The sequence below is a fragment of the Nannobrachium achirus genome, assembly GCF_963921795.1.
Source record: "Nannobrachium achirus genome assembly, chromosome: 5".
Classification (NCBI taxonomy): Eukaryota; Metazoa; Chordata; class Actinopteri; order Myctophiformes; family Myctophidae; genus Nannobrachium; species Nannobrachium achirus.
The window spans coordinates 27,478,245-27,495,718 of record NC_137814.1 but is presented as its reverse complement, the minus strand read 5'-3'; the positions used below and the strand labels follow the sequence as shown (position 1 = coordinate 27,495,718).

Here is a 17,474-nt window from a genome sequence, read left to right as displayed (position 1 = left end):
CAGATTGGAATCCGATTGGTTTAAATGGTCACACGGTCACATGATTTGGCTGCAGTGTAAATCAGGCCTTAATGCATGTATGTATGTGCTTGACTCCTTTGCACACTGAATTGAGACACTGCTGCTATTGATTAGATATTACCTGGAATACCTGTGCATTCTTTGGAACAGCTGCTAATTGATAAGCTATTGTACATTTCACTTCTTGTACTCTGTTAGTGACAAATAAACAGCTTTGATCTTGATTGATATTGATAACCAAACTTAAATCTAAACCAACATTTAGAACCAATAGCGGACCTAAGCTGGTTGCACACTGCTGCGTTCTTTTGTTGCGTTTTGGAACTACGAAATCCGCAAAAAAACTTTTTCAGGCCAAGCAGAGAGAGAGACGAGAGAGATAAAGCAGGGAACCAGTGGCGACAATCGGAAAAAAATCTAATCTGGTCCGAAAAGAAATATGAAACGGGCGACAATGTGTCATCAACAAATACACATAGCACTATTTGCAGAGAGGAAAAAAGGAAAATTGGCAGCAGTGGATGGCCTCATCCTCATGTACTGTAGGTTAATCGATTAATCGAGAAGCAAGGTTTATTTTATGTCTTATATCGTCGTTGTCGGGTGGAAACCTTGTATGTCCAAAACCGTTCGTTTTGTATCTATCATTTAAAAAATGAACTGAACTAGTGAAAACAGCCGATCTACAAACACACAACGCCTCGTACCGTGAGGCGTTGTGTGCTTGTAGATCGGCTGTTTTCAATACTTTTGTGCGACGGCCTTGTATGATGAAGCAGGGCTTTGCTTTGCGAAAGAAACGTACAAATTTGAAACTTGGAGATACAAGGTTTCTGCCCGACAGTGACAATATATATATCAACTAATCAACACAAAAAAGTCTGACTGAAGTACATTTGTTCATTGGTTCCATCCAGGTTCATGTACTGGTCCGACTGGGGCACGAGGGCCAAGATAGAGAAGGCTGGGATGAACGGTGTGGACCGACAGGTTCTGGTCGCTGACAACATCGAGTGGCCCAATGGCATCACGCTGGGTGAGAAGAGAACAGCTTCATTTCACCTGCTTCCCTGACATTGTGTCAGACATGACGTTATTGATATTTTTTTATGTGTTGGCTTTGTTTCAAGAATTATTGTTGCATCATGCATGTAATGTAATACGCCACTGGAAATGGAGCAATTGCACCGAGTCTGCGCTCCCCAGTGTAAGTAAAGGTCAGCGGAATCTGAAATAACCAGCGTTTTTAACCAGCGTTTTTAACCAGCTCAGTGGCCTTGTGGTTAGAGTGTCCGCCCTGAGACTGGGAGGTCGGGGGTTCAATTCCCCGGCCGGGTCATACCAAAGACTATAAAAATGGGACCCAATGCCTCCCTGCTTGGCACTCAGCATCAAGGGTTGGATTGGGGGGGTTGATCACCACCACCAATGGGGATCCTGTCTGTCTGTCTGTCTGTCTGTCTGACCAGCTCAGTGGCCTTGTGGTTAGAGTGTCCGCCCTGAGACTGGGAGGTCGGGGGTTCAATTCCCCGGCCGGGTCATACCAAAGACTATAAAAATGGGACCCAATGCCTCCCTGCTTGGCACTCAGCATCAAGGGTTGGATTGGGGGGGTTGATCACCACCAATGGGGGTCCAGGGACTACAGATGAAAATTAGCCCACGGCGGGCTAACTCTGGCTCATTTACATTGAAGTGAAAACTGACATGTCCATTAATGAGCACGGTCCCTGTCAAATAAACAGATCTTAACTCTTAAATGGTATGATTAAAATGTTTTATGATAACGATGACTGATGAGATTTGTAAAAAAAAGTGAGTGTTTTTGGAAGCCGTTCTCAATAATGCCAGTGTATGGCTGGTAATGAACACGGTACTGACTTAATCACAGTATCTGACATTTTAAAATCTAATCGATGTTACTTTAAAGGGATTTTCTGGACAGGATGCGAGAGTGGTTAATGTGTACCTAATCAATTGCCACTAAGTCTGTGAAAATCGTATCTGTACTCACTGTGTGTGTGTGTGTGTGTGTGTGTGTGTGTGTGTGTGTGTGTGCGCGCGCGCTTGTGTTTCAGATGTAGCCAACAGGCGTCTGTATTGGCTGGACTCTAAGCTGCACGTCATCTCTAGCGTGGACCTGAACGGAGCTCACCGCAGGACACACCTGTCCTCTGCCGAGCGGCTGGGGCACCCATACGCACTGGCTGTCTTTGAGGTGTGTGTGTGTGTGTAGCCCACTGATTCCCAAATACTGGGTCGGGACCCATTAGTGGGTCGCAGACACATTTGTATGGGTCCCTTAATTTTTTTGTTTCCTATTTTTTTTTGTTTTTAATTATTATTATTTCAAAACATTTTTCAACTAACTAATGTAGTTAGTTTTCATAAAATAAAATAAAAATCTATGTAAAAAAAGATCAAGTAATTTCATGAAGAAAAATCTATTAAATTCCATGAATTCGAAAATAAATGTTTAACACATCGGACGCCCACGTGGTGTCAACGCGCCAAACTCTTTGATGTTTACGTGCGCCCACCACGCGTTCGACGCGTTGTACAGTAAACTATACTGTACTGTAGCTACTGCACTTGGCTACCGCGGTGATGAAACAAACTCCATTTCCCAACATGCAGCGCGCAATTACGTCACCCGGACTTGCTGTCTGTCTCGCTGACTTCCTGTTTAGCGGCTGCACAAAAATGCTGTTTTCTCCGGATTCTCTTCCTTTTTTCATTTTTTTCTCAAAATGGCAGCCTCTTCTACCTGCCGTAACACAAACACTGTGGCTTAGAATTGATAAAAAACGGTCCTGACTGAAAGAAAAGATTTTCGCGAAATAAACAGGACATACTCGGATTACATTTACTCGGATTACTTTTCTCGCCAGTACTCTCGCCGGTAGGTAAAATGACGCGTTGCCATGGGCACCAGCAAATTAAAACGTCAAAACCACGTGGGCGTTTAATGTGTTAAGAAATAGTGAAAATAGCTTGTGAGCTTGTAGATCTACTGTTTTCACTAGTTTGGGTCCCGGGCAAACCTCTAATCTCTCTTTTGGGTCTTGAGCTAAAAAGTTTGGGAACCACGTGTTGTTGTAGCCAATTTGTGTATGGTTCTCAAACATTTTAATTTCAAGGATTACCACACTTTGGTATGCATTAGGCAACAGACTCCTATAACTCTGAGAGTGTAATGCACATATGGACAGCCCATTGGGTAAGGGTCCATCTGGTTCCCTCTGTACACTGGCTGTTATATAGTCAGGCCGGTATATAGTTTGTGAATCAATTGAGATCAGGTATTTTCAGTGAAGAGATTTAGGGTCAACTGTAGAGGGAAATACTAGCAGACCTAGTATAGAGCCCTGGGGGATCCTGGTCAACTAAGTTGGGTTGAAGTGGTTAAAAAACGTGTGAAAATTCACTGATTTTAACTCGGTCTCATCATGAGACACACACTGAAAACAAATATCTAAAATGTGAACCATATAGAACCATGAATTGGAATGACAAAGGATAAAGGATTATTAAGCATTATTATTACGCAAATTAGCCGTGAAGCAGTAGCTATGAAGGCATTAGCCAAATGAGACCCCATGAAAAGAGGTAATGGTTCTTGATGATCACTGTGTGCTGGCCTTTCATATTATCTTCTAACCACACACAGCTGCTTATATCCTCATATCTCACATTGGATTGCTCCAGGCTTGGCCTAAGACTATTTTGTGTGTGTATGGGTGCACGCGCGCGTCCAACAGTGGGGGTGTGTGTGTGTGTGTGTGTGTGTGTGTGTGTATGTGTGAGTGCGCACAGCAGGCTGGACACAATATGGGCAGCCAGTGAGCATAAACACGCCCAAAGCAATACACACACGGCTTCCCACAAGGAACAACAGGCCTGCATGTGTGCGATATGGCAGAGCTAGCAGAGGAACTTTAATCTGGTTTTGTGCCTCAGAGTATGGCACATATACAGTGCAGTATGTGTGACACATCTAGTGCTTTGACCGAGACAACAGAAACGCTATAAATTCAAGACTGTGTGTGTGTCTCTAACCGAGTTGCCCTGCTGTAGGCTAGCTCAAATGCCTAATATCTCCCTTGGGTAGAGTTCCCTTTGAGGGAGCGGTAGATTTCCCATGCAGAAGACGTGGGTTTTTGCGTTCAGGGGGTTGTATTGGGGACTCGTCCAGGTGTGTGTGTGTGTGTGTGTGTGTGTGTGTGTGTGTGTAAGAGTGATAATGACTGCCGCCTATGCATGTTTCTGTGGAACAATGGGTTCTGGTGGCTCACTCCTCTCTCCTCTGAGGGGCCAGTCAGGCAAAAGCAGCTCCCAACGGTACCAGAGCATAAGGGGACAGTTGCATTCCATAGCAATGGTGTCACATGGAAAACCTTGTACTGTAGTGTCCAAAGTGGTTTTGGTGATACAGAACATGTATTTTCCTGTTAAACAATAGGTTTTAAATGGGATTAATGTGTTCAGCACCAAAAGGCCAGCAATGACCCCGGCAAAACGTGTGGACTTGTAAGTCTATACATTGAAGTGTCAATTTTCGAGACTTAAACCGATTTAAACTTTCCAGTCGTGGATAAGGAACGGCTTCCACACCCCAGAGCCAAAAGCCCTTTGTTAAACCCTTTTTTTCTCCCTCACAGTGCAAACCTTTTCAAATGGAAATGCAGAAAACAAGAAAGTCTTAGAAAGTGCAAGCCTGACATTTTCTATGACTGCTCGCTGCTTGTGCTGACACAATGACAAGAATGAGAATGATCTCACCTGCAGCTTTTGCTGTGACAAGGAATTGATCCAGGGCATTCACAGATCACCTCATGTATGTAGACCTGATCAAGTTAGCAAAAAGCATGACATCAAATATTACATTAAGGTAATGCCTATTTGCGTTGGTTTTAAAGAGGTGGTTTCATAGTTTTGTACTTTTTCTGGTTTTCATGTGTCTAGGAGGTTGACAGTAGTTCATTAGACCCCCTGGTGTGGTTGTTGTGAGAAATTATGCATTCTTTTTTTATTTGGGTTTTTAGCTGGAGGATGCCACCTGCTGGGTCAGACGTGCCGTTCCAAAAACACCCATACTTATTACATCATAGAATCAACCCCTCCCCTAATTACCATTCACCCAACACACGTGGGTGTGGCTAACTTCAGCTGGGTCACCACCCACCATGACAACCACGCATACCAATGAACTGGTGGGTGTGGCCACATAAAAACATAATTTTAACTCTTTCTGTACACTTTTTTTGGATAAATTCTTCCTCCTGGTATAATCATAATAGTATATAATCGTGTTTTATAGAGGGGAAAATCATGGCACCTGCACTTTAAGTGCATCAAATGCAGTGGATTATTGAAAAGTAGCGGTGCACTCATTAATCAAGTGTGCCTCTGTATGCATACATGTGTGCACACATAGCCATGACATGAAACTCCAAATGCTGGACAAGGCTGCGTTTCATTAAATGTTGTAGGAAAATCTGTTGATATTTTGAAGTTGATCTACCTCACTCCCATTCTATCTCTAACTCTATTTCTCTACTTTCGGTTGGAAGATTTGCAAGTGTCAAAGATATACTGTAGTAACAGAAATGCAATTACAATAAAACACAAAAACCTCTCTCTCTCTCTCTCTCCTATCAGGACCGTTTTTACTGGACAGACAGGGAGAGGGGCACCGTCTATGCGGCCAACAGGCTAACTGGTCAGGATGTCCAAACGCTGGCCGAACACCTCAACGACCCCCTTGACATTGTCGTCTTCCACCAGCTTCGCCAGCAGCAAGGTAGCTGTGACTCTGTGTGTTTGTGTGTGTTTGTGTGTGTGTGTGTGTGTGTGTGTGTGTGTGTGTGTGTGTGTGTGTGTGTGTGTATGTGTGTGTGTGTGTGTGTGTGTGTGTGTGTGTGTGTGTGTGTGTGTGTGTGTGTGTGTGTGTGTGTGTGTTTTGTCATATTTTAATCATAATTCAATTTCTTTGATAACAAGAAAACATCATAAAGGAACAAAGCTGGGTGTTTGTGGGTGCGTGTGGTGGTACTAATCTTTCATGCACATTTCCTTTTTGATTGTATTCCTAAGGAGCTGAGCAGGTGTAACGCAGCCTCGTGTCAATGAACATGAATAAATAAACAATGTGGTAGAGATGCAATATCAAAGCATTTGGGCCATGTAGTCAGTCTGATACACGTGTCTGTGGCCCACTCTCTCTCTCTCTGTTTCTCTGGGTGCCTTTTGCCTTTTCTAGCACATTTTTCGTCATGTACTGTAGGGTAGTCTGAGATAAAAATATTTGTGAAAGCTTATTATTTATTATGTCAATAATGTCTTTGTATATTTTATGTTATTTGCCATATGTGCCCTGTGCACATTTTTGTTTGTGAAGCATTGAAGCCACAAAGAAATGTAATTTAAATATTTAAAATAATCATTAGTCACAATTATTTGTTTGACAATAAGTCAAATGTCATGATTCTGATTGGGTTTGATCTTTGAATGAATCAGCTTACATGTTCTGGAGTAAAGGCTCCCAGCAAGCATTGGCACTGATGTGTGCTCTGTGAGCCATGATCCTTGTTCTGTGTATAGTATTTGTTGCGGACGTTCAGCGGGAAATAAATTCCTGGCAGGGGAGGGCAATCAATAACTCAATAAGCTATTACTACTACTCCCTCCATCCCTCTCCCTCTCTTTTACTCTCTCACCCTCTGTTTGTGTGTGCTCACATGTACGTTTGTTCCTCTATTGCATTTACTGGCTTATTACTTATTGATTTATTACCACTGTTGGTGACTGCTGTTGCTACCCCAGCGACCCTTGGTACCTTGAGGTACAAATAATGGCTTATGAAAAACTATGGAATCATGTGGTTTTCGGGATCCACATGGGAACGGCGGGGCTCCAGTGTGGACCTGGGACTTCATGTTGCCCGTCTGTGAATTCAGTCAATCTTCTTCATTTCAAGGACACCCATAACTAGATTACACAAATGGAACCAAATGGACCTGGGTCTATTACATGTCAGTCTGACATGTAATTGTCCATTTAGAATCTGCTCAAGGAAACCTGAGCCCACTTTGAGAACCACTGATCTATGACATCTTTTATACTGTATACCGGTATGTCTTCAAATTTAGGCAAAGATTTAGCCTTATCCGAGCCCCATTGACTCCCATTATAAAATGAAAGTTGAAGGCATAGTATGTAACTTTACATGGGTGAATTAAGGGTTACAGCAGATGATGAGTAAAACCGACAATACTTCAATGGGAAAACCCTTAGAGAAAAAGGTTGCATCAGTGATGAGAAAGCTAGACTATTAGTCTTGTTGCCCTGCAGGGCAACGGCACTAACTAGAAAGATGCAATTGGAAATTGCAAGTGTGGTTGCCGTGACGCGAGTCACACTTGCAAATATCTCTGTATCTGTCAGTCCTTGTCCCTATTTGAGCGTGTGTGCTAACCATTTCGTACCTTCTATGCCCATATATGGAGATCCCTGCTGTCATCAATATTAAGCCCATAACTTGGAATGCCCATATATGGACATACTGTGTCAGTCTCATATGGTCTGTGTGATATCAGACATCTATGATGTCAGTCATCTCCATATATGGGAAAAGTTACATTTTTAATTAAAGTCAATGAATAAGATTAATTCACGAATCAGTTTATATAAATTAAAGCCGGACGATTTGACATATGGCCCAAGTGCGTGCCACCAAAACTGTGGGAGGCATGGCAAAAGAAATAGTTTATCTAGGGGGGGAAAGATGGATGGATGGATGGAATAAAGTCAGACAAGCTTCTTCTCGCTGTATTTTGGTGTCTTCACTGTTTGTTTTGGTAGTCCAAAAACATCCTTGTCTACCAAAACAAACACCAAAATACAGCGAGAGAGCAGTGTGTTTCTGCAGCTAAACACCACCATTCCAGTGGCTGATAGCTCTTGCTATGAAGGGAAGCTATTGGTAAAACATGTATTTATTTATTTATTTGATATGTAAACACAGGGCAAAGTTGCATACTATGCCTTTAAATATTTCTACGTCAATACAGAATCACATTACTCGTATGATACTGGCATTTAGGATAAAGATTTATTCAGTAAATATACTATATTACAGATTTTAGGAACACACCAATCTTGAGTTTCCAACTTTACTTTCTCAGAATAGAAAAGCAGCTTATTGAGGAAGTAAAGTAAAAGATGCAATAGGGGCAGATAAAAAAGGGGGGGTTAACATGACTTCATTCAGTTCAAGTCTGAATGGAATATTGCCAATGAAAAAGGATAGAGCAATCATGTTAATTACTCAGGACCTTACCAGTTCAGACCCTTTACATGTCATTGAAAAGGAGATGTGGATCTTAGTGCTTGACATGTCATCCATCTAGGAGAGTGAGAGCCTTCTGGGGGGAGAGACTAGCAGCTGGATGTAGGTCACATACAGTAATCAGCACTCACTGATTCATCACATAGTATATCGTCACTGTCGGGCAGAAACCTTGTATCTCCAAGTGTCAAATGTGTAAGTTTTTTTGTAAATTAAAGGCCATCTTCATCATACAAAAGTGTCACACAAAATTAGTGAAAATAGCAGAACTAAAGCACACAATGCCTTGCGATGCGAGGTGTTGTGTGCTTGAAGATTGACTATTTTCAATACTTTAACTCGTTCAAAACAATAAAAAAGAAACCGATTTGGACATACAAGGTGTCCACCCGACAGCGACGATATATAGTTTACAGTAGGTACAGTACGTGTCTTCCTTTTATCAGATGACCTAAACTAAACCTATGCACTGTCCATGGTGCTGAAGTCTCTCTCCGGCTGTCTCTCTTTCAGCTGTGATTCGAATTTTTGCACACCAGATGGGTGCTGATTTATAAGCCATTTTCAGAGTAGGCCTACAACGTTTCCGTACGACAAAGTATAAATGGCTTAATAATCTGTATGTCACTTTCTCTGTGTGCTTTACCTCCCCCAGGCCCGGACAGCTGTAACCTGGGCAATGAGGCCAACGGAGGCTGTGACTACCTGTGTCTCAAGGCTCCACAGATCACTGAACATTCCCCCAAATACACGTGCGCCTGTCCCGACAGCCAGGACCTGGGCCCTGATATGAGAGGCTGTGTACCAGGTGAATGAAGTGCTGTAATTGGTAATAGTCCATTAGATTAGCCTACCAATCAATATCAGCCCAAGGGCTCTGCTCGACAGAGTGTTTACTGGGTGGATAATCTCTCATAATTTCTGCTTGCCTCAGGGAAGGGCTAGACGTGTGCGTGTGTGTGTGCGTGCGTGCGTGCGTGTGTGTGCGTGCGTGCGTGCGGTAAGTGCGTGTGGTAAGTGCAGTTGCGTAATTGATATACCCAGCTTTCACTGTTGGTTAGGACCTCCTAATTGATCAGATGTATTGCGTCTGTGTGATACGTTTTAATTTAGTAATGTTTTAATGCAACATTTCACAACATGAAGCACATTCAGGTAAGTCTGTGTCATGTAAGACACATACTGGACTCACAGTTTAACTGTGTCCTGGAAATTCCTTAGAGCTGTAAGTGATATTTATTGGCTAAGTATAAAATGTTTTTTGTTAAAAAGGTAAAGGTCTATATTCTGAATAATCATTGCTATACAGGTCTGGCCTTCTATACAGCTCTGTACTAAAATATACAGATCCCAAAAAAATTGAATATTGCGTAAAAAAGCATGCAGATGCCATAGCACCCCAAATCATAACGGACTGCGGAAACTTCCCACTGGACTTCAAGCAACTCTGACTTCAGAAGGTTGACATTTCTCTATTATAAATCCTTGTTTTTAGTGGTCTTGTGTAATATTTAGGGCTGGGATGCGATTAAAAATTGTAATCGAATTAATTACAGGCTCTGTAATTAATTAATCGCAATTAATCGCATTTTAATCGCACATCGATATTTTACCTGAGAAGCATTTTTTTCAAGTAAAACACATCTTGTTGTACGAGTGAATCAACGAGTGAGTTTTTTAAATCTAAATTTCGCATCCACTGGGCCAAGAAAAGCGCTCTGATCGGCTACTTCTCCCGTTGCGTTTGTTGTCTCTTCTTGGTTGGTGCATCACTATGATCAGTATGCCTGAAACTGAAGGTTCTGTTGTGCAAAAACTAAGTGCAATTAAAATGTGTTTTAATCGCGTTAATTTTCTGTAATTAATTAATCGCAATTAATTAGTTAAAGTCCCAGCCCTAGTAATATTGTAATATTTTGAATTATGGACTTGATATTCATGTGCTGTATGCCATACAAATTCTACATTTTTAACAAAAAAGGTTTGGAATAATTCACTGCATGTGCAATGTATCTAGAATATATGAAAGTTTAAAATTTTATTATATTACAGATACTTTTTACTTTTACACAATATTCAACACAACTATGTCTGCAATTTTTCATTACTTCCAATTAATTGCTGTATGAGTTATCTCTCCTGATTGGATCAAATTGTTAGCCCGACCACGACCACGTTTTTCCTGGAGAGTCAGGGAGACCGTACCGCTGTTACTGAACAAAATACCTTACAGCAGTCATTGCTGTCAGAATACAGAGCTATTAAACATTTCTTTTAACTAAACAATATCAATCACACCCCCCTTTAAGCTACATTGTGTAGCACTATAAAGTGTATTATTACTTTTCCTTCCAGGGGTGCCAAGAAATGACACTATGATGCCTTCGTCTCCCACCGTCTCAGCAGCTGTTCCCACAGCAGACGTCGCTGAGGGCTCCAAGCCGGCATCCCAGGCGGACGGCGTGTCTGGGCTGACCACGGCTCCTCGCGGTGGCCCTGAGTCCCTCCCTCCACTCACCATCCCCAGGCCCATGGCGGAGGAGTCTGAGGCACTGGGTTCAAACCCCACGGACAGCACTGCGGCGGTCCTCACCACACCGGCGGGGGACAGCAGCGTCTCCCAGCACTGTAAGTGGCTTCCATCATAACTTTTCATTTGGAATGTTTTACTACACATTAACCACTTAATGAATAGTGAAAACAGCTGATCTACAAGCTTGGTGGTTCACTATTTTCACTATTGTTGAACATCTTGAAATTCTGTAGGAGACAGAACAATGACGCCAGGTTCATACTGTAGTGGTTAATATGCTCATATTGCTCAGTCCACTAGTGTTCACAGCAAACACAATGTATTTCCAATGATCCTTGCATGTTTTGTTTGGACTCAAATCAACAGTGAAAATAACCAGCTATTTTTAAGATGCAACGTTGCCGTCATGCTTTATGATTTCCCTGTGAAGGCCAATTTGGAATCCATTGAAGTGCATGAAGAGGTCACTCAAGTTTGCAAAGGAAAGCGCTTCAACCTCGATTTCCACAAACCTGTATTTATCTTTCCACTTAATTTTGAATTGCCTGTTTTCAGTCTCCCAATTTTCTTCATACTGTAGTTGACTTTGACATTTTGACAAGTTAATACTGTGCTACTGTCAACACACTGAAACCAGTGTCTTCATTTATTTTCTAACCTTGGTAAATAAGCTAGCTACCGGTATAGTGACTCAGGGGGCTAGGGTTGTCAGTCAATTTAATCTCTCTGACCTGTGCTTTCTCTGAAGCACACAGCCACGCAACTCTCCGACACACTCTAATACACTCAAACAAAGACAGAACACATACATCACATACAGTGTACTGTCTGCTACTTAGAGGTAAACGTGGTGTAGTTTTATTAAACATTACTAGGGACACCGACACAAATGCTCACATATTAACAGAGCTTGTTTTTCTTACCATTTTCAAAAGTTTTCAAATAATTGTAGTGCAAAAAAAACCATTTGACTCCGAGTAGGAGTAAAGTATTGAAACATTTACATAATCAAGTAAAGCAAGCCAATACCTCATAATTGTACTGTACTTGAGTAATTGTACTTAGTTACTTTCTATCACTGTAGAGTCACCCATCCTTAAGTTAGAAAGAGAGAAATGGTTCTGCGTTCCTCCGACAAAATGTGTGATTTCACCTTGCCTCGTCTGGCACCACACTCCACGTGTCAACGACCTCAGCCTCACCCCATAAAGATAACATTAAGTTGAGATAACCACAAGCCACTGCTGGTCTCGCTTCACTGACATTAATGAGAGTGTTGAATGCCACCTTCTGGCCTCAAAAACTTGGCTTTCTACATCATAAATTGATAATGTGTTTGTACAGGTACAGTATGTGTATGGTCGAGTTTTTGCAGTGTGTATATTGTTTAAGTCCAGAGAGCGAGTGAGAGAGAGAGAGAGAGAGAGAGAGAGAGAGAGAGAGAGAGAGAGAGAGAGAGAGAGAGAGAGAGAGAGAGAGAGAGAGAGCATGCTTATACAGTAGTGTCTGCTATGTGCATGTTTTTCTCTGCATCAACCACTTCAGCATTATATACAGTACTTGACTAGTATGAAAATTGCTGATCTACAAGCTCACAACAACTCGCATTGTGAGCTTTTTGGAAGGCCACTTTACCTTTTTTGTCTTTTGTAAAGACAATAAAAGCAAGAAAGACAATATTTGAAAATGTGCCCAATTTAGAGAGGCCAGGGTTAATGTGATTAAGGGCCGATTTGACATTATGCTAATGGGATGTACATGGATAGATTATGAGGGTCAGAGGGAGTGCCAAGGTACCAGGCCTTGGAGAGGCAGCCAGACAGCTCATCACATTCTCTCTCTGTCTCCCCTTATTAAATCTGTGGTAACAGATTTCATTAAACAGGTTACATTGTCCTGAGACATTCAGGGGACCTAGGGGACCTATTGCCGATTGGCTGTGGCAGGTCACATGGTAACCGAGCTAGGCCAATGGCAGGCGCGTAAAAAAGCTGCAGCTGGGAACAGTGCAGTAGTGGGAACAGTGGCAGACAGACACAGAGGAGCAGGACACCAGACAGAGGTACTGTAAGTGTATATTGACAAAGAAAGGCCATTAAACATGTTTAACGTTGTCTGTGTAGAGTAGACAGTCATATATATGTTGTCTGTGTAGAGTAGACAGTCATATATATATATATATATATGGAGAGGTACTGTAAGTGTATATTGACAAAGAAAGGCCATTAAACATGTTTAACGTTGTCTGTGTAGAGTAGACAGTCATATATATGTTGTCTGTGTAGAGTAGACAGTCATATATATATATATATATATATATATGTATTTTATTTTGTAGTAGCCATCATGGACGTTTTCAATGCAAGATCCAGTTATTAGACCAAGCCCAATGGGGCCATCTGTTGCTTGCTTACATGGTGCATGCATATCTTGTCAAATGCTAACAACCATGCACTTGTGTGATTTCTAATTGCACTTCTGGGACAGTCTAATTCATGCTTTGTATCAAGACGTCGTTTTGTCTCGAAAATAGCAGACCTACAAGCTCAGAGCATGTCGCAGATTCTAGACTTTGTGAGCTTGTAGGTCTATTTTCGGCGCTCAACAGTCAAGCAACAAAGTCTAACCTATAAAGCATGCTTCATGTCCAACTTATCTAATGCTATTTTCGTACCTTTATTTTGTTGTCAGCCTGCAAAATTGGAGGTTCTGCTGCCGTTGCTGAAGATACAGCCATTTCCAAGCCTTCCTTGTCAATTTATTTGAAATCATAAATGATCTAAATAAAGCTATTCATGCAGACAGGTCTTGCTTGTTACTCATTGTTGTTCATGTATGGAAACCCAATTCTGAGACGTTGAATTTTAGAAATGTAAATGAAAATCCCAAACAGCAGAGCTGTCTATGTATGCATTTGCTCAATCATCAAACATAATAATTCTATAGGCCCTACTTGATGTAGATGGGATTACATTTGAACAAAACATAAATAGGTCTGTCAAGGAATATTTGCAAGAGCAGTTCCTTGTTATATGCTCATACATTATACAAATAACCTGAAGTCTACATTTGTCATAATATCCAGCGGCAGACTGATATTGAACATTTATAGTAATACTCACAGCACAGGTGATACATTAAGCTAGGTATTTTACCTACATATTTCTACATTCTACATATAGTGCATATCCAAATAAATGTCCAGGCAAGTGTCATAACAGGCTTTATTTGTAGACCCAGAGGTTGCATTTTGACCAGAAGTCAAGTGTGTCCAACACAAAATCTGCATTTCATTTCTACATGAATGTTCTCCCTAAGACGCTGATGCTGTGAGTGCACTGGTATTGATGCAAACAGGATGGAATACAGCTCTCCATGGCACTTCCTAAAAGGAGCTTCTGTCCCTGGCTGCTGCAGGCCCTGTGGGAGAAGAGAAAAAACAAACATCACAACACTGAAACAACAATAATGATTGAGCTAATTATGAACCCTTTACAATTGTAAGCCAATGTTTTCAAACAGTCCCTTTACTTAAAACAAATGGGAAACTGTGTCTGACAGCATTCTTGTTACTGCTATTAAAATATCAATCAATGTAAATTGGCACCCTTTGTTTGGCTATATACCCTTAAAATTACACAAGGGCAAAACATCTATTGTTTATAAAGTACCTGGAATGCAGGCACACACCTAGAGCACTTAGCACCACATCATCTAATTCTAAGGCTTACGAATCATGGTGTCAGGTCTACTATATTGTGTTGCAAATTAATGTCCTCTGACTGATGGTCCCTTTTCAAACGAGCTGTAGATCAACCATTTCAAACAGCCTATAGGTATAAAACAGGACTAAAGTGTTCTATGTATGTTTTATAATATTATGTATTATAATGGATGCATCTAAAGTTTTCAAATTATTATAGTGGAATACAATTACAATATTTTGATCCGGGATGGGGTAGAAATAAAAATATGGCTACAAACCCGTACTTAAGTACAGTACAGTGAGTAAATGTACTTACTTTACACTATTGATGTCCGGCCATACCACGCCAACAAGAACTGTTGATCATCACATTCAACTGCCATAAGTGGTTGAAATATAGGACCTATAGTTATAGTTATTATAGTGCCCATGTGGGAATGTAGCTCTGGTCCGTTCCTCCACTAACGCTATGGACCAGAGCTAGTGGGAATGATGCTTTACTCTTTGTGATCGGTTGAACGTGATAAGCAGTTCTTGTTTGCGTGATATGGTCGGACAATGGTGTAAAGTAGCTACATTTACTCCAGTACTGTACTTTGCAGACATTATAGCCTAATACGATATTACATTGAGCACTGTAGCCCTACTTTATACGTCTGGATTTACACGGCGCGATGCAACACTATCGTGAGCTTGTAGTCTATTTTCGAACATTTTGGACTTACTTTTTGATGCTTTTAAGTAGATTTTGATGGCAATACGTTCCGGAGGATTTCTACATTGCAGTATTGATACATTTTGGCCACTTGTTACACCACTGCCAGACAGATAAGACTGTAAATAACATTGATTTGCTTACCAATACGTTGTATGGTATCCTTTAGCTTCGATGTAGCTGCTGGATGCTAGTGAATCCTCAATCCGGTGAAACAAAAACAAAGTCAATTTACCTTGGGCTAAAAGTTGCAATAGTACAGAACACTATGACAGCAGAGAAAACAAACATGAATCACCTTGGCGAAATGACAAGCACAAAACTATTGCGGTCGTAATGAAATGGTTTCTCTGGCTGAAGCGGCTCCGTCTATTTCCTGGTGGCTGAAATAAACGTCCATATAACATCTGCATTCGGTAGTTTACTGGTCCGAGTAACTGCTGCATGTGAAGTTATTCTTATCAGGCTCGTACTCTTATCAGGCTCGTACAACGACGTAATCCGAAGTCTTGTATTTATTAAACAAATGAGCAGCAACAACACAGCAGTGTAACTCAGCAGTGTGAAGCAACAGGCCAGTCAATACTGCGGTGCGGTAGATCGCAACAACCTCCCAGGTCCATCTCCCGCGTCCTGTGTACGTCGTCACATCCGGTTACTACAAAATAAAGGCACTCCTTAATATTATCCGAATAATACCACATCTCCCTTTCTTTGAGAACAAAGGGTGGCCCACATAAATGCAACAAGTTAACTTGAGGGTTTAAACCATATGGCTAACAATCATCAAAGAAAAGGAAACAGTCTGTTCTTGAGAGATTATTCTATAAATAAAAACGACCTGCTCATTTCATGGCATAACATCTCAGCAGTGTGAAGCAACAGGCTAGTCAATACTGCGGTGCGGTAGATCACAACAACCTCCCAGGTCCATCTCCCGCATCCTGTGTACGTCGTCACAACCGGTTACTACAAAATGAAGGCACTCCTTAATATTATCCGAATAATACCACATCTCCCTTTCTTTGAGAACTAAGGGTGGCCCACATAAATGCAACAAGTTAACTTGAGGGTTTAAACCATATGGCTAACAATCATCAAAGAAAAGGAAACAGTCTGTTCTTGAGATTATTCTATAAATAAAAACGACCTGCTCATTTCATGGCATAACATTATCATCTTTTCTTTTGTGACACAAGACAAGATTTTGGAAAATAGAGTAAAAACAATCACTTATTTGAACACCTTACGTTACTACAAACGTTACCAAATAACGTTTGTAGTACAATCACAAGTACACCATTGGTGTGTGATGTGAATGTGGTTGTAATACATTGCATTATATGTGTATGTATGTCTGTATGAATGTATGTAAACAGCATGTTAATCCGATCAGACGTCATTTTCTGTTGTTTTTCCAGCCATGCGACCCCATCGGTTGCGAGGTGTACTGCACTTAGATACATTAATACCTTTTTAAGGAAACGACGACCGATCGGATTAAAATGCTCCTCTTTAAATAATACGATCATTACGGGACATTCTGCTGGAGCGTACCCTATGGTGACATCCGTGAGCCTTCACTAAGCAATTTATCTTTGTAATCTGACCGTTTGTGTAGACGTACGTAGCAAATTGGTTAAACTGCTCAACAGCAGATTGTGTTGACGCAGCGTAGCGTCTTTACATTTAGCGATCTACAAGCTCACAACGCATTGCGGTGCCACACGTTGTGAGCTTGTAGATCTGCTATTTTCAAACATTTTGTACTTTTACTTTTGGTACTTTAAGTACATTTGGATACCAATACCTTTGTACTTTTACTCAAGTACATTTTTAATTCTGGACTTTTACTTGTAACAGAGTGATTCTACATTGCAGAATTGATACTTTTACTTAATTATAAAAATGTAGGTACTTTTTCCACCACTGTGTAAACGTTTGTGTTCTCATGCCAATAAAGCTTCTTTGAATTGAAGATTGAATTGAAGATTGCTCCCCATGTGGCTACACTAACGTCAACACACCAATCCACAGATTTTATATTGACTGCGTGTCAATTCTTGTTATTCAGTCTCTCTCTGTCTGTCTCTCTCTCTGTCTCTCTCTCTCTCTCTCTCTCTCTGTGTGTCTCTCTGTCACTCTTGTT

At 41.1% G+C, this 17,474-nt stretch overlaps 2 protein-coding genes across 2 annotated transcripts in view; both read left to right on the top strand.

The window, feature by feature from the left end:
* Nucleotides 1-17,474, top strand: part of LOC308284765 (histone H3.2) — a gene marked incomplete at its 3' end in the record, with an annotated part of 219,755 nt that overhangs the window by 94,742 nt on the left and 107,539 nt on the right. The window lies entirely within an intron of this gene.
* Nucleotides 1-17,474, top strand: part of LOC308284957 (low-density lipoprotein receptor-related protein 8-like) — a gene marked incomplete at both ends in the record, with an annotated part of 109,187 nt that overhangs the window by 88,622 nt on the left and 3,091 nt on the right. The window contains 5 exons of the mRNA XM_080725679.1: nt 939-1,057; nt 2,100-2,239; nt 5,683-5,824; nt 9,027-9,179; nt 10,727-10,999. Of these exons, the coding sequence (XP_080581805.1) occupies nt 939-1,057; nt 2,100-2,239; nt 5,683-5,824; nt 9,027-9,179; nt 10,727-10,999 (827 nt within the window). The remainder of the gene's footprint in view (nt 1-938; nt 1,058-2,099; nt 2,240-5,682; nt 5,825-9,026; nt 9,180-10,726; nt 11,000-17,474) is intronic.